This window comes from Dermochelys coriacea, chromosome 6, assembly GCF_009764565.3.
Source record: "Dermochelys coriacea isolate rDerCor1 chromosome 6, rDerCor1.pri.v4, whole genome shotgun sequence".
Taxonomy (NCBI): Eukaryota; Metazoa; Chordata; order Testudines; family Dermochelyidae; genus Dermochelys; species Dermochelys coriacea.
This window is the reverse complement of record NC_050073.1, coordinates 105,696,793-105,714,798: the sequence shown is the minus strand read 5'-3', so window position 1 is coordinate 105,714,798 and position 18,006 is coordinate 105,696,793. Positions and strand designations below refer to the sequence as shown.

Below are 18,006 nucleotides of genomic sequence, written 5' to 3'. Positions count from 1 at the left end.
TCCTGTCTAGAGCAATTCTTATCTAGGGCATCTCCTCAGCTCTCCAAATCAGAAGACTGAAACTGCTGGTCAGGAGCAGAAGAATTAAGAGCTGAGAATGGGAACCTCCAGGCCATGACAGGAGACTGACCAGCTCCATACTTTGATGAATGATTTTTATTTATTTGGATTTTAAACTATTTTTTATTTAAAAATAAGATGCCTATCCACAGCTCTAGGCACTTTAGCACCTTTGCTAATTATACAATGTGATGAACTCAGCCAGTCAGACACCATCAGAAACTCATTTCCACCCTTTATTGTTAGGGAAAGCCCTTTCAAAAACCCTATGGAATTGGTGTCTTTTGCAGTATGCCAACAGGGGTACCAAATTCTCTCTATTTTGGACCAAGAAGAAGCAAGTTCCAGAGTCTTGGCACCCTCACCAAGAATGATTTGCCAGCTACCCCTTCTCTTTTTTAATAAAAGGGATGCAATTTGAACACCCCTGCTGATGGCAGCAGTGGCATTATGACACAGGGAGGCCATTCCTAGGCCATTTTAGGACTTTATAGGTCATAACCAACACCATAACTTCTACCCAGACACCACTAGACAGCCAGTGCAGGTCCCAGAACACTGGTGTCATGTTCCCAGTGAAGGGTCCCGCTCATGAAACAATCCACTGAATTCTGCACCAGCCTGAGCCTCCAAATGATTTAAAGGAATGGACCCATGAGAGTGCAGTTCAGTAGGATACTCTTGACATAACTATGATGTGATTGGAATAACAGAGATTTGGTGGGATAACTCACATGGCTGGAGCACTCTCATGGATGGGTATAAACTGTTCAGGAGGGACAGGCAGAGGAGAAAAGGTGGAGGAGCTGCACTGTATGTAAGAGAGCTGTATGATTGCTCAGAGCTCCAGTATGAAACTGGAGAAAAGCCTGTTGAGAGTCTTTGGATTAGAGTAAATAACCCAAAGTTTAGAGGCGAGAGCAACAAGAGTGGTGTCGTGGTGGGCATCTTCTATAGATCACCAGACCAGGAGGATGAGGTAAACGAGGCTTTCTTCGGACAACTAACAGAAGTTTCCAGATCACAGGCCCTGGTTCTCATGGGGGATTTCAATCACCCTGACATCTGCTGGGAGAGCAATACAGCAGTGCACAGACAATCTAAGAAGTTTTTGGAGATTGTTGGGGACAACTTCCTAGTGCAAGTGCTGGAGGAACCAACTGGAGCAGAGCTCTTCTTGACCTGCTGCTCACAAACAGGGAAGAATTGGTAGGAGAAATAAAAGTGGGTGGAAACCTGGGCAGCAGTGATCATGAGATGGTCGAGTTCAGGATCCTGACAAAAGGAAGAAAGGAGAGAGGCAGAATACGGACCCTGGACTTCAAAAAAGCAGACTTTGACTCCCTCAGAGAACTGATGGGCAGAGTCCCGGGAGGCTATTATGAGGGGGAAAGGAGTCCAGGAGAGCTGACTGTATTTTAAAGAAGCCTTATTGAGGGTGCAGGAACAAACCATCCCGATGTGCAGAAAGAGTAGCAAATACGGCAGGAGACCAGCCTGGCTTAACAGAAAAATCTTCAGTGAGCTTAAACACAAAAAGGAAACTTACAAGAAGTGGAAATTTGGACAGATGACTAGGGAGGAATATAAAAATATTGCTCGAACATGCAGGGATGTAATCAGGAAGGCCAAAGCACAATTGGAGTTGCAGCTAGCAAGGGATATGAAGGGTAACAAGAAGGGTTTCTACAGGTATGTTAGCAACAAGAAAAAGGTCAGGGAAAGTGTGGGACCCTTAATGAATGGGGGAGGCAACCTAGTGACAGATGATGTGGAAAAAGCTAAAGTACTCAATGCTTTTTTTGCCTTGGTCTTCACAGACAAGATCAGCAACCAGACTGCTGCACTGGGCAGCACAGCAGGGGGAGGAGGTGAGCAGCCCTCAGTGATGAAAGAACAGGTTAAGGACTATTTAGAAAAGCTGAACATGCACAAGTCCATGGGGCTGGATGCGCTGCATCCGAGGGCACTGAGGGAGTTGGATAATGTGATTGCAGAGCCATTGGCCATTATCTCGGAAAACTCGTGACAAACGGGGGAGGTCCCAGACAATTGGGAAAAGGCAAATATAGTGCCCATCTTTAAAAAAGGGAACTACAGACCAGTCAGCCTCACCTCTGTCCCTGGAAAAATCATGGTGCAGTTCCTCAAGGAATCCATTTTGAAGCACTGGAAGGTGATAAGGAACAGTCAACATGGATTCATCATGGGAAAGTCATGCCTGACCAACCTGATTGCCTTCTATGGTGAGATAACTGGCTCTGTGGATATGGGGAAAGCAGTGGACATGATATACCTTGATTTTAGCAAAGATTTTGATATGGTGTCCTAAAGTATTCTTGCCAGCAAGTTGAAAGAGTATGGATTGGATGACTGGACTATAAGGTGGATAGAAAGCTGGCTGATCATCAGGCTCAATGGGTAATGATCAATGGCTCAATGTCAAGTTGGCAGCCGGTATCAAGCGGAGTGCCCCAGAGGTCAGTCTTGGGGCTGGTTTTGATCAATATCTTCATTAATGATCTGGATGATGGGATGGATTGCACCCTCAGCAAGTTTGCAGATGACACTAAGCTGGGGGAAGAGGTAGATACCCTGGAGAGTAGGGATTAGGGTCCAGAGTAATTAGGGTCTAGACAAATTAGAGGATTGGGCCAAAAGAAATCTGATGAACTTCAACAAGGACAAGTGCAGAGTTCTGCACTTAGAATGGAAGAATCCCATGCACTGCTACAGGCTGGGGATCAACTGGCTAAGCAGCAGTTCTGCAGAAAAGGACCTAAGAGTACAGTGGACAAGAAGCTGGATATGAGTCAGCAGTGCACCCTTGTTGCCAAGAAGGCTAATGGCATATTGAGCTGCATTAGTAGGAGCATTGCCGGCAGATCGATGGAAGTGATTATTCCCCTCTATTTGGCACTGGGGAGGCCACATCTGGAGTATTGCGTCCAGAAAGGACGTGGACAAATTGGAGAGTCCAGCGGAGGGCAAAGAAAATGATTAGGGGGCTGGGGCACTTGACTTATGAGGATAGGCTGAGGGAACTGGATTTATTTAGTCTGCAGAAGAGAAGAGTGAGGGGGGATTTGATAGCAGCCTTTAATTACCTGAAGGGAGGTTCCTGAGAGGATGAAGCTCAGCTGTTCTCAGTGGTGGCAGATGACAGAACAAGGAGCAATGATCTCAAGTTACAGTGGGGGAGATCTAGGTTGGATGTTAGGAAAAACTATTTCACTAGGAAGGTGGTGAGGCACTGGAATGGGTTACCTAGGGAGGTGATGGAATCTTTAGAGGTTTTTAACACCCGGCTTGACAACGCCCTGGCTGGGATGAGTTAGTTGGGGTGGGTCCTGCTTTGAGCAGGGGGTTGGACTAGATGACCTCCTGAGGTCTCTTCCAACCCTAATATTTTATGATTCTATGAAGGGCCTGGATACCAGTGGCAAGGTCCACGTCTGAAAAGAAAAGTCACAATCTCTTAACTAGATTCAGTGGTAAAAAGTTGATTGCATTACTGGTGCACTATGATCATCGAACAGCAGCTGGGGGTCTGAAATCACCACTAAGTTGCAACTTGCCGTAACAAATAGTGGACATACTCCCTCAGTCAAAGGCTTTGATAATACCTCCGCCATCTCTTCCAGTGGTACCAGCATCACTTCAGTCTTGTCGGGATTGAGCTTCAACCAGCTTGTTTTTATTCATGCCCCAATCACAGCTAGATGCTGGCTGAGGCACTGAACTGCATTGTCCACGTCAGACATGCAGGATTTGGTGTCATCAGCATACTTAAAACACCGTACCCCACACCTCTTTGCTAACCCTGACACTGTGTTGTGTTGATATTATGGACCAAATCCCTTTTTAGTGTAAACACCATTGACTTCAATAGAGCTGCACCAACTGACACCAGCAGAGAATTTGTCCCTATCTTTCTGCCTCAGGACGGCTGACATTAATAATGTAATTTCTAATTATGAGAAGTCTATGAAACTTTTTTAATAAACCAGTCACATTTGGGCAGACACCAAGGCTGGAAAATGTCAGAGTGACAAGCTATCAGTAACTAAATTAAAATGGAAACCGTTATTCAACCATATTCAGTATTATTCAATGTAGTGGAAGGTATTGCTGCCAGTCCTTTTCATATGCAGCCATCGATATAGGATATAAATCCTAGTTTGTCCAAAACCTTCCAACATTGGAAAATATAGTGGGGCCCAATTCAGTTCTATTGCACAGAAGTAAGAACTACTGAATTCAGGGAGACTGAGAGCAAATGGAAACCCAACTGGTTGAGAATTCATCAGCTGCAAGCGGTATTTAGTGCAATGTGTCTATCATATACTGGGATATCTTAAAAATTAAATCTGCATACAATAGACCTTGGGTAAAATTTTCAAAAGCATCTAAGTGACTTAGGAGCCGAAGGCCAGATTTTCAAAGGTATTTAAATGCCTAAAAATGCAGATAGGCACCTACTGTGATTTTAAAAAATGCCTAAGCAGGTTAGGCACTTCACTTCCATTGATTTTCTGGTCAGATCTGCAAGTTCCACCAGATGCCTAATGCATCTTTAGACACCTGAATGCCTTTGAAAATCGAACCCTAAAGTGACTAAGGGCCAGATCTGTAAAGGTACCTAGTGGGATTTACAAAAGCACCTAGGCACCACGCTTCCGTTGAGCTAGGCACCTAAATATCTTTTAAAATCTGTCCCTTAGGAGCCTACGACTAATGGAAAGGCAGTGGGACTCAGGCTCCTACAGGCCTTAGTCTCTTTTGAAAAATAAGATGTTGGAGCTTTTTATCCTTTGGCTTTTCCACTGCATATGTACAAGCCATCACCAACACTGGCACTAGTTGCTAGTCTGACTGGTGGTCTGCTCGGCGAGGCCAAGGCCAGAATGGTCATGGAGACTGAATACCCTTTTACCCATAAATGATCATTCCAGGTCAGGGTGATGGGACAGTCCGAAGAAGACGACACAATCTGGAGAATCTTGGACTCTCGTTGCCGGTCCTGTCCCTTTCTGTTGACAAGAAGGGAGCTTCAGTCAGCCTGACACTTTTTAAAACAAGCACCAAGTTCCCTTCGATAATTTTAGAATGTGCTTTTCTTTGAAGAGCTGCTTAGTATGTAAAGTTCGCCACTCTCTGCTTTTATAATCTCTTTTTATAGCCACCTGCTCCACAGCCAGATAATTAACCTTGATATTTGTTTGGTGCCCTCAGGACACCTAACTCCCACTGCTGTCAATTATCAGACAACTCTGAGCCTGTAGTGATGGAAGCCTTTTCCTTGATTCTGTCACACTGACACACATGGCACTTGGGAAATTTAACTATCTAGTACAGTTTGCCTGTTGGAAAAAATCCTTCACAACTTTTTAAAAGAAATCTACAGTGAAAAGTCAGGTGCTGGACCCATTGCTAGAGTGAGGAGTCAAAGCAGAAAAGAAGTAGGCCAGTGGTTAACTTGCTTGGTATTCTGATTTGCTGTGTGGATTTTTAAAAAAGATCTTACTAGATAATTGCTGTGAACAGTATTTTGATGAAGAAGCAGTGTCCCCAACCCAACATCTCAGGTTTGTCTTGCATGTTTCTCTCAGGCAGCTATGCTGAAGGGATCACAACGAAAGAGCTAACTTCCTGTGATTGGAATCTCTCACCCCACTGCTTCAAGAGCCTAACCTAGCAGTCCTTACACAGGCGAAGCTCACTTGAAGTCAGTTTTGTCTGAGTTAGAGTCTGATCCATAGTCTACTGAAGTCAATGGAAAGTCTCCCAGCTCAGCTCCACAGTCTTGTGCTAACAGGACTCAGTCTAGTGAGCTAAAAATAGCTGTGTAGATGTTGTGGCTCGGGCTGGAGTTTTGGCTCTGAAGTCTGGAGGCGGGGGGATGTGCTTCAGAGCCTAAGCTGCAATGTCAAAGCACTGTCTATACAGTTATTTTTGCACACTAGTGCAAGCCCTGTTAGCACAAGTCTGTGGGCCCGGGCTGGCAGGCTCACTCCTGATGCAGTGAAGACATACCTATATTGCCTTGAGTGGGCTTTGACTAGGGCTTTAGTGAGGAAGGGTGAAAGGCCCACTGGACTGGGACTCAGAAATCTGGGTTCATGGTTACCATCTCTGCCACAGAATCTATGTGGCTTTGGGCAAGTCACTTAATCTGTGTGCCCCATCTATAGAATTAAGATAGTATTTTTATTCTACATAGTAGAAGAAATGCTGAAGTATTAAGAGGTGACACAATAGGTTATGGGCCAGTTACACCTCATCTTTTGTGCTGATTTGTTTTCAATCACAAAATGTTGCTATAAACATCATGGGTATCCTTGCAATCTGATCAGCACAGTGGGCAGAAAAGAAAGTGGGGAGAAAAAAGTTCCAATCATTTCAAATTTTTTTCTCTTACTCCAGATGTTCCACTCTCCGCTCATCAGGCAAACCACTCATCTTGGAAATGAACTTTAGAAACAAACAAAAGAGATTTGTCTATCTCTGGGACCTCCCAGAAAAGTAAATGGTCCTGTTATTTTCTGTGACTATTTGCTCCTCCTGCTTGGTGAAAATGGAAGAAAATGGTGTGATTGGAACTTTTTTTTTGGAGAATTTGTTAGCATGAAAGCCAGGGTTGATCCACCTCTCCAGGTTGGAAACCCAAGTGCAACCTATGGATAGTAGAGGATGATCAATTCAGGTAGTCTTTGCAATTTATTTCCTATTGTCTAAATTTTTTTTTTCTGAATACATTTGGTCTTCACATTTACACAGCAGATCACCTAGTGTGCTGAGTGAAAGTAGCAGTTTAACTGGCAGCCGGTAGGGAACATACTTGGTTTATGTTGTGCATCCCTCTGGCTTTGAAAATGGCATCATGCTATGAGTATTTTTCAGGAATTATATCACAGGGGGAAAAAATACTGACCAATCTATTTTTTATACACAGGGTCAACATTACGAAGAGGAAAAAAGGGCTTTAAGCCATGAAATAATAGCGCTCAATAATCATTTAATAGAAGCCAAGGTGACAATAGATAAGTTATCAGAAGATAATGTAAGTATTTAATTATGGATATTTCTCAAGATTATGTGTGAAAGTGAATTAGGCAATACATTTTATATGTAATTATATGTAATTATAGAATCATTACCTATTGTTTACAGTAAATGTGACTTGTCAATTCTAGGATCAGAAACATTACTATGTTTGGAATTTCTTTCACTGTATAATTTTAGCTTTTCTTACAATTCAATTACCATGTTGCTGTGACTGTTCCTTCAGGTTTTTTTCTCTATGCAAAAAATTATAAGGATTTAGGGACACTAATTTTAAACAAAGCTATAATGCAGCTTTCTAAATACTTTTAAAAGGTGTTATTCTGCTATTGGGTTTTATGTAAGATTCAGTGGAGGTCACTGGGCAGACTGATGGAAGCATATGTCCCTAGGTACTGTATGGTGAAGGTCCTGCATTGCACATAAGCGTCAAAGAGAATTCTACAGATGCTTATGATCCCGATATATGGCCCTAAATGTTGCTACCTTTCATTTGATCTTTTCATCTCACAAAAGGGATCAGATTAGCCAATCCTTACTCATTGGAATGGGACTCCTAGCATTAGTAAGCGCTATTCGCACAAGGAATGGTTGCAGGATTGACCCATCTTAGCCCCAGAATTTAGGTTTTCCCCTGCTAGCTCATGGTGTAGTGTTGTATCTATCTCTGTATGAAATGAAACATGAAATGTCCTTTGCAACTGTCATGCATCTCATCAAATATTGCTGAAAATTATCATGCATTTTGAAACTGGCAAACAAGCTCATGAAATCGTTCTCCTGTACAAACTTCAAAGGATGTGGCAGAAAGGGGCAGATTGCATGTTTTTAGTTCATTATAATCCCACTCCCCAAATGGAGATATTAAGAAAAATACTTATACTAGAGAAGACATTCTAGTCTTTTTAGGACATTCTTGTAGGGTCCCATATATATGAACCCTTAGTCATATTCGAGAGTATCTTATTCCACAAATAGCCCCATTAAGTTTAATAGGACCACTCATACAAGTAACATCTTACTAATGGGAGCAAGAAGTTCAAAATTTGGCCCTTAGTTTGTACCGCAATAAGGGTGTCAGAAAAATGGAATACATTTGTTATTCCCACTATTCTAATACCTGTAACTAAAAGAACCCTGTAAGTGCAATAGGCTTAATTCTGGTTACAAATATACTGATGTAAATGTGGTGTAATTCCACTGAAGTCAATGGAATTTTTCCAGATTTACACTGGTATAAATGAAATTGGGTAAACATTTGCCCACAGTTATACCCTTGCAACTCCACTGACATCCATGGGATTGCATGAGAGCAGGATTTGATCCCACATGTGAACCAATTGCAGTTTTCAATTGAGGTGATTTAAAAATAGTCATATTGGATTGAACTAGAATATGGAGCATCCTCCAAGAAGCTGTTGTTGTTGTTATCACTATTATTATTCAGTATTTGAATTACATCAGAGCCTATAGGCCCCAGCCAAGACTGAGGCCTGTACTCATCTCCTCATACCTGAGGAGTCACGGTGGGCAAAATCCTGCCCTCTGGTAATGGAGTTGCATTGGTGAACCTGAGGGATGAAATTGGTCCAGTGTACTGTGCTCAAGAACTACCACATAGATCTTCCATATTATACATAATTGTTAACTAGAGAAGCTGTTGAGCACCTTATGAGACAAAAAGCGTATCCTTGCCCTGCTGACATTTCTTAAGTGGATGATATTTCCCCCCACACTATGGGGATCACTAGTGAACAATACCTTAAATTCAGAAAATATGTGATGGAATACAAGACACCCTCCGATGCCACTTATTGATTATTGCTCTACTTGCTGCACTCTTGTCTGGTTCGAATCCAGATTAATATTGTATTCAAAGAGATGATTGATCCCAGTCAGATAGTGTATCCCATCATGTTGGGGATAAGGTAAATCCACTACATTCAACTAATGCAATTTTCTACATACATTTTTCATACATTTTTTGGAAGACGTTTAATATAAAAAAAGTCTCAAAAAATGTGTTCTACACTTTCTATGGCCATATCTTCACAGACAGTAAAGCAGCCAGTCTTGAAATAAGGGATAAGACATAGGAACGATTTCATTCTTGAGTGCCAAATTGTGCCATTAGGAATCTAAAGTAGCTGTCTTTGGTTTTATATTGTGCAGCAATATGCTGGAAGTATGATACGTACGTAAAATATGCCAGAACCATATGCACATGCAACAGAGATTTTGTTTTTAAATTAAATGTTTGGATTCCTACTGTTTGCATCTGTTTTCCAGAGTCAGGGTCTGAGTCACTAACATCCAATGAAAAACAGAATTACCTGGTAACTGTTGTTTACTTATATATATAGTCTTTATATTTGAGGCAGAGAGAGAGAGAGAGGTATATAGAAAGCCAAATAAAATAAAATAAAATAAAATAAAATAAAATAAAGCATCATAGTTTGCAAATATTGTTTAAGAGCATTTGAGTCTGCCAATGTAGATCCAACAGGACCAAAGAAAATCTACTTTGGCTTTTCCCACATTCATAGCAAGGTGATCCCAGGACCTTCTTGTGGAACTGATTCTGCATATTAGCTATATTTTCTCAAAAGAGGTATTCAGAAAAGAGACTTTTCCCCTTTGTTCTTTTAGAGAAAATTGACTTTTTTTAAGAGAATAAATAGAAAGGAGAAGTCTGCATGCAATGAAATTACAGAATTAGCACCCAGAAAAAAAAATGAAGCTATTTTAATCACAAATGCGTTTTCTCTCTAAACATTATAAAATGTTTACAAGTTTTGCATGGCCTGGTGTCTGTAGGGTTCTTAATCCTTTCTGTGACACATCTTTGCACAACCATAAGGCTTACTTCTGAAAATAAGCTTCATCAGTAATCACACCTTAACAAAGTGGAACATTGCATAAGTTGTATATCAGTGGCCCTATAGATGCTGCATCAGAGGATAGTCATAAAAAGAAAAGGAGTACTTGTGGCACCTTAGAGACTAACAAATTTATTAGAGCATAAGCTTTCGTGAGCTACAGCTCGCTTCATCGGATGCATTTGGTGGAAAAAACAGAGGAGAGATTTATATACACACACAGAGAACATGAAACAATGGGTTTATCATACACACTGTAAGGAGAGTGATCACTTAAGATAAGCCATCACCAGCAGCAGGGGGGGAAAGGAGGAAAACCTTTCATGGTGACAAGCAAGGTAGGCTTGTCATAGGCCCATCATAGGGCCTAATCACATCAGCCACACTATCAGAGGCTCGTTCACCTGCGCATCTACCAATGTGATATATGCCATCATGTGCCAGCAATGCCCCTCTGCCATGTACATTGGCCAAACTGGACAGTCTCCACGTAAAAGAATAAATGGACACAAATCAGACGTCAAGAATTATAACATTCAAAAACCAGTTGGAGAACACTTCAATCTCTCTGGTCACTCGATTACAGACCTAAGAGTGGCTATCCTTCAACAAAAAAGCTTCAAAAACAGACTCCAACGAGAGACTGGTGAATTGGAATTAATTTGCAAACTGGATACAATTAACTTAGGCTTGAATAGAGACTGGGAATGGATGAGTCATTACACAAAGTAAAACTATTTCTCCATGGTATTTCTCCCCCCACCCCAACCCACCTCCCACTGTTCCTCTGATATTCTTGTTAACTGCTGGAATTAGCCTACCTTGCTTGTCACCATGAAAGGTTTTCCTCCTTCCCCCCCCTGCTGCTGGTGATGGCTTATCTTAAGTGATCACTCTCCTTACAGTGTGTATGATAAACCCATTGTTTCATGTTCTCTGTGTGTGTATATAAATCTCTCCTCGTGTTTTTCTACCAAATGCATCCGATGAAGTGAGCTGTAGCTCACGAAAGCTTATGCTCTAATAAATTTGTTAGTCTCTAAGGTGCCACAAGTACTCCTTTTCTTTTTGCGAATACAGACTAACACGGCTGCTACTCTGAAAAGAGGATAGTCATGTGTGCTAAAATAGTACAAAGCAAGACTGAATATGTAGTTGAGCACAGATTTCTGTTCTGGATTCCCCCACTAAACAGGCTGAAGGAGCCAATCAGCATAGAAAGAACATAACTAACCCATTTATTTCTCCTCAGTGTGAAATCCTCTTGCTACTTCCTGGTTCGTTAAATGTAGTGCAGAATGTAACAAAATTGCAAATATCTTAAGTCTCATTGCAAGCCATAGTATTTGATGTCACCAAATGAGGCATTTTGGGATATCTTTAGTGAACCAGGAAGTACCAAGGGGAATTCACACAGGGAAGAAAGAGACAACAAAAATTAAAAAAAAAACATTAAAACAATATCTATGATGAATTCCCCTCTACAACCTGATGAGACTATTCTAAGTATCTCTAAAATGGTATGTAAGTGATTTGAGGGGATATTTAGTAGAGAATATTTATGCTTAAGTCAAATTTCCTTTTCATTGTAGAGTTTACCTTTGTTATAGGTGAACTCAGTCTCTCAGGCATGCTTACTACGTAATGCTGAGTTCCCCATGGTAAGTATTCACCCAATACACTAATTGCAGACTTGTTAAGTAATACTGTTTAAAATTTCTCTTTCTGGTCCATTTTTCCCTCCAACATTTCCTTTGATAACCAGGAAATTTCAGGAGCATGTAAGAAAAACAGAAACCTAATGAATTAGAAAAAGAAAATGTGCTCTGCATTTTCCCAGAGTAAAACATACAAAGTTTGTCCAGAAATGGGAACAAGAATCAAAGCCTTAGGCTAGTTGCAAGCCATAAAAATCAGACTTTTTTTGTTTTTTAGGAGCTCTATAGAAAGGACTGCAATTTAGCTGCTCAGCTGCTCCAGGGCAGCAAGAATTACGACAGGGCACATAAGCTTTCTGAGGTAATGTGATTAAACTTAATGAATATGCAAAGAAATAATGTTTCTTGGAAAACAGAATATTCATGCGTGATCAATCCCAAAACCTGTTTGCCTTTAAAGCTCTGATTTTTTTCTCCTTTAAGAAACAGAAAGGGATGTATATATCTGTTGGTTTTCTGTACAGCTGAGCAGAGGTGCTGGAACTAAGGGTGCTGGAAGCATGGCAGCACCCCCTGGCTTGAAGTGATTTCCATCATATACAGGATTTACAGTTTTGTTCAATGGCTCTCAGCACCCCCACTATACAAACTGTTCCAACACCACTTCAGCTGAGGGAATTGTTAACAAAATCCAAGCTTCAGATGAAATTGATGATGTATTCTTTTCCAAAAGCGCTGGTATGGATTGGAATGGGCCTGCATTGATCTTGTGCAAAAAGAAAAATGTTAGCATAATCAAAGCTCTAAGAATGTTCAGGCCACTATAATGTAAAATGATAAAAGAAACAATGAGATCCTGCTGGCATCAAGGTGTCTTTCTATCAAGGTGTCTTTCCAAGATCAATTTTCCCCATGAAGCTATTTCCCAGCACATGCAACTATATTCCAAAAATCAATTTTAAAACAAACTAATGGGAAAGGATATTTTTTTCTAAGGCAAACAGAAAACCCTCTTTGATTTTCAGAGTGTAAACTTTGGCTAAATTAGACTTATCCCTAAACTTTCCAAACAGCAGAAGTTTGAGATACTGACCCTTTCAAGTTGAGGCAAATGGTTTAAAAAAATCATGATTAGGGCTGTATTTGCGTCATAGCATGGTACAAATCATAGCAAAACATAAGGAAAAAAATATGAACATTTAGCCACATGTCCACAACCTAAGGTGAAATCCTGGCCCCACTCACTAAAGTCAATTGAGACTGTCATTGACTTCAGTGGTGACAGGATTTCACCCCAGGGTTTTAAATTATCTCATGACCTCTGAGACACTGTCAGCCTGATCCTACTCTCACTGAGATCAATGGGATTTAACAGGCACTGGATCAGGAACTTACCGGTCTATTCTTCATTCTTATGGATGGGTATCTCAATGCAGGAGATTGGTATTTTTCTAGACCAACTTTTGGAACAGTCTTACACTGGGCAGCACCTCCAAGATGTATGTTTGTATGGCAGACATTATTGCTACTAACACGCCAACTTCTTTTAGCAGTTTCATTAGCACAGAGCTCTCAAATTGCCTCATTTATGCAGTTCTTTGATAGACTAGAGCAAAACTAAATACTAAATGTACTGACTATTTCAATATCAGTATAATGCTGAGAGATATTATATACATCTGGTAACTGAGGCTGTCTGGTCAATAAGGACAATGATTTACTGGAACAGAGGCAGAGCTTCCAAATTATCCAATGTCCTGATCCTGCAAATGATTGCAGCTGAGAACAATGCGGTAAGCACTGTACATGGTCCCAAGCATTTCCAGGATTGGGCCCCACATATACCCAACACTTACTGAAAAGTATCCAGGATGGTGTGTTGTGGTGGAGGCTTTGTTGGTTGGTTAGTTGGGTTTTTGTTTGGTTTTCCCCCCTAATTTCCAAAAGCTCTGTCATCTATTCAGCTGTAGAGGCAAATATTGCATTTATCACTGCAAGCATTTATTACTCAGCAACTCTGAGTATATTGTGGGGAACAATTATTTCTTTAAAAAGATGAAATAAGTGGATTCATTGCAAAGCATTGAATACCTTGACAAATCCATGAACAAGCAATTTTAGATGACACAAGAATGTGAGCTGTGGTATGCCGTACCACTAACATGATATCAATACCGTTTTACTAATTCCGGCCTCAGTGAATGATAGCCAAAAAGGGGTCAATAGTTCTTTTTTTCCTTAAAATACTTCAGCATATAAATATATAAATAATGCATAAAATAGATCAAACAGTAGTGTAATTATTGCAGTATGCTCTCACAAAAATGGCACCTACGCAGCATAGTAGTTTCATGATAAATGATCTGTTTCTTTTGCAATAGTAACCACACCTTTATGGTGATTTACATGATCTTATTTTACAACTTGTTCTTTCAATCTTTGTTGCATCTGTAATTACTATTACTAATATTTCTATCTGCCAGAGTAACAGCAATATTACATACCTTATTTCAAATGGAGGATACATGGATTAAATTAACAACATGAGAATTAACTTAAAATATCATGGAATGTGTATAGATTAAAAAGGACGATCATCTTACGCCAAACTAACAGGCTTGCCATTTCACATCACATCAAATTTTAAATGCTTTAAGGTCTCTGGGTTAAACCAAGTATAAAAGCTCACAAGTGAAGCTGGAAAATGAGGAACCATATATTATACAATGTGGAATCATTCTCCACAGTGCTCACCCTTAAAAACTTTTTGCCATAGAGTAATAGGGATGCTTACTTCAATATTTGCAGTACTCTTTATGCTACTGTAGGAAATACAGCTATTTATTTAGTAATGACCTTATGTAGTGATATAATGCAACTGGTAAGCTTTTAAGAGTGACCACTGTATAATTGATATAAAGGAGCAGAAGAATTTTATTTCTGGTATTTGATCGTGGTTGTAAAAAAGTAATAGTGATGGGTGAATCTCAAAAGGTTCAGTGTTTGGGGGTCAAGTAAGAATCCAAGGGCTAGATTCTTAGTTGGTATAAACTGGCACCGCTCATTGACATCAATGGAGCTACAATGATTTACACCTTGTACATACTGAAATAAATACTGTCTGGTCCACTCATTCACCTGTGTTCCATAAGCGTAGCTAGACACCATTAATGACTTTCTTCCTATTTTCCTTCCCCCTACCACTTCTCTATGTTACAGCTGCCATCTGACTTTCAGGAGAGAGTCAGCCTCCATCTGGAAAAGCATGGATGTAGCCTTTCTGTACCCTTGTGTCACACATCATTTGCTGACAACATACCAACTTGCGTCATCGCTAAGGTACTGGAGAAACCAGAGCCAAACAGCTTGTCTTCACATTTGTCAAGTACATCTGCAAGGGATCACTCTTTTCAAGATTCTGTTGGGAAGCTTGGCCAAAGGCCCCAATATAAGTCTGACATCTACTGCAGTGACACCGCCCTTTATTGCCCTGAGGAGAGGAGGAGGGAGAGAAGACAAAGTGTTGATATGCAAGTAAAAGATGTGGGGTTTTTGAGGTCCCAGAACTCTACCGACAGCACTGTAGAAGAAGATGGCTTCCATTCTAGCTTCTCTCATGAAGCCTTCCCGGAATATGTTACCTCTTTACCAACCTCAAGCTCCTACTCCAGTTTCAGTGTTACCTCTGAGGAAAAAGAGAACGCCCAGGCCAGCACTCTGACTGCCTCCCAGCAAGCAATCTACCTGGGCAACAGAGATGAAATGTTTGAAAGAAAGTCATGTTCTAGTTATGAACATCAGGGAAGTCCTAGGTTTGCCAAGTCGAAGTCTGTACAGCAAATGGAACTTGCTGATAACAATGAGAACTCTCCCACTTTTACTAGGACTCTGCCACCTTATGCCAATGAGCCTTTTCATTTCTCAGCCATAACGACACAACAGGCATTGGCAACTCAGAAAATGCGTAATGACTGCATGAGCACCCATCTTTCAGAAGAAGACTTACCCGGGCGGTGGAGGCAGCTGAGCGTAGAGGACATTGGTGCATATTCTTACAGGAACGCTGGCAGATTATCACCCTGTAGCTTTTCGGAGCAGTACTATAGCAGCCCTGTAAAAAAAACAGAGAGCCGAACAAGCCCCATCTATGCTGGTTACAAAGGAGATAGCTTCTCAGAGGGAGAAGATATCTGTCAAAATAGACTTGTGGATTCTTGCTTCCTCAGAACAGACAGTGGCCTGAACATTGACATCAGCACTAGCTGTAAAAAGGACAAGTTGCCCTCTTACAAAACAAAAGAACCAAGAGACCAAAAAAATGACAGGATCACAATGCAATTGTGCAGTAGCAAAAATATCGAGAGTAGCCCAGTGTTGAAAAGAGAATATGTTGATGTAAGCCCAAACAGCTCAGCAGAATCCCTCAATCAGAGTTCAATGGAGGCTTCAGAGATCCATCAGTCTTCCAAGGAGCAAGGAAGCCATTCAAGTCTTCACAGCAAACAGCAGTTTCAACGGACTGGGAGTACTGGTTTGAGTCGAAAGGACAGTCTTACAAAAGCACAGTTATATGGAACCCTTCTAAATTAAATAGCTTCCAAAACTGCAATAAGAAAAAACAAACAACGTTTGATATTTCTTTTGAATGACAGGGTTCTAAGAAACAGGATTATTATAAATTATATATTCAAAATGGTACTGTATGTTTAAAACAACAATCTGTACAAAAACATTACACAGCATTTTTCACACAACATCCTTTCCATCTGGAAGACCATCCTTTCCCCCCTTTTATAAACCTGAAATATTTTTATAAACAAAATGGTATTTATTAGATTATCCTTAATCTAAGCTATTTGAGCAACAACCTTTTTCCTTCAAGCAGGTTTCTTATTTATTTTTGTGCATGAGGCCGTCAGTGCCTGTACTCTTGGAGGAAGAGGGTAAAAATCATCATTGTGATGACAAAAATCAAACCCACTCGATAAGATACCATCAACTCTGTGTCAAGTGAAGCTGAAATGTATGAGAATGGTGAATTTAAAAAAGTATATTTTTAAATGAGAACAGAAATGAACCCTAAGTTCTTTCATACAAATTTATTTGAGTGAAAAATGTACACACAAAATAATACAATTATTTTGTTCTTTTATTCCATTGTGTTTCTGCTTTCCTACTTTCCCTTGTATACTACCTCAAAGTAATTGAGGGTTTCTTGGTCACATATTTTCTGTAGGCTTGCATTTATATTGTCTAAAATGCATGAAGTGTCATAATTAGTACTGTATTTTGCATTACTTAATAAAAGACACCAGTGGAAATATTTTGATTTTGTCCTCTTTAAAATATATCCTGGGGGATGCAATTATTCACAATTGTTCTCTGTGGGATCAATCCTGAAAGGGGTTCCCATTAAATTCAGTGGGAGTTGAGGGCACCCAGCACCCTGCTGGGGTTACTCAACACCTTCAAGTATCAGAGAATCAGGCCCTATTTAACCCTAAAGAAGGAAAATCTCCAGATAATATAAAATCCAATAAATGTATGCCTCACCAGTTCCTTTTGTGATGCTCTCTCTTTGTTTTCCTTTTTTAATTATCAGAATGAAAATCTCAGGCACAGATGAGTTATTCCACAAAATAGGGATGACTGCAGCAAGGGTGATTTCATTATAAGCAGCAGAAAACGGCCTGAAAGAAGACAAGACAAAACAGCTGTGGGAGAGGATGTACATGCTGAGGAGGAGAATTTGATATTTATATTGATATTTATATTGATATTTAATATTCTTTTGAATTGTACAAATAGGATTTGATGGATAATGCAGTGTGCACTGATAATGAGCACCGTAGTTAGTGGTGAAAACCAACCCCCCCCTTCAAACACCTACTTCAGTAATTACGACTTTCTCAAACCAATTCCTTTGGGGATGGCATGTTCCATGACTGGATGCAACCTAAAGGTACTATTTTTTTCTTGTGTGGTTCAGTATTTTTCAAAGATAGAAACATTTAAAGACATACAGTAAAATCCTGGCTCATTGAAGTCAATGGGAGTTTTGCCATTGACTTCAATGGAGCCAGGATTTCACTCGTAATTTTTGCATTTGTCCCTAAGAATTGTTCTCCACTTAACAATGTACTGTTCATAGAGTAGCAGAAGGGAGATAGAAGAAACAAGAAGAGGAAAAGGATTCATGAAAGTGGGTCCCATGGACTTCACCTTCATCTTTAATGGAAGTACTCATGGAATAAGATATGACTCGATGCTGTAGTAAGGGTGGTAGAATATGGCTATAAGTCCTTAGTCACCCAGTCATATCCACGGACTTCATCTCATATGGT

At 40.3% G+C, this 18,006-nt stretch overlaps 1 protein-coding gene across 7 annotated transcripts in view; it reads left to right on the top strand.

The window, feature by feature from the left end:
• BEGAIN (brain enriched guanylate kinase associated) overlaps nt 1-16,980 on the top strand; it is a 255,234-nt gene extending 238,254 nt beyond the window's left edge. For 6 of the 7 annotated variants that reach the window (XM_038404268.2, XM_043516804.1, XM_043516803.1 and 3 more), the window contains 3 exons: nt 7,016-7,123; nt 11,940-12,023; nt 14,882-16,929. In XM_038404268.2, coding sequence (XP_038260196.1) covers nt 7,016-7,123; nt 11,940-12,023; nt 14,882-16,252 — 1,563 coding nt within the window. In that variant the 3' untranslated portion in view covers nt 16,253-16,929. Of the gene's footprint in view, nt 1-7,015; nt 7,124-11,939; nt 12,024-14,881 lie in introns of all 7 variants that reach the window. The other variant, XM_043516807.1, reaches the window with a different exon arrangement.
• Nucleotides 16,981-18,006: the final 1,026 nt, after the last annotated feature.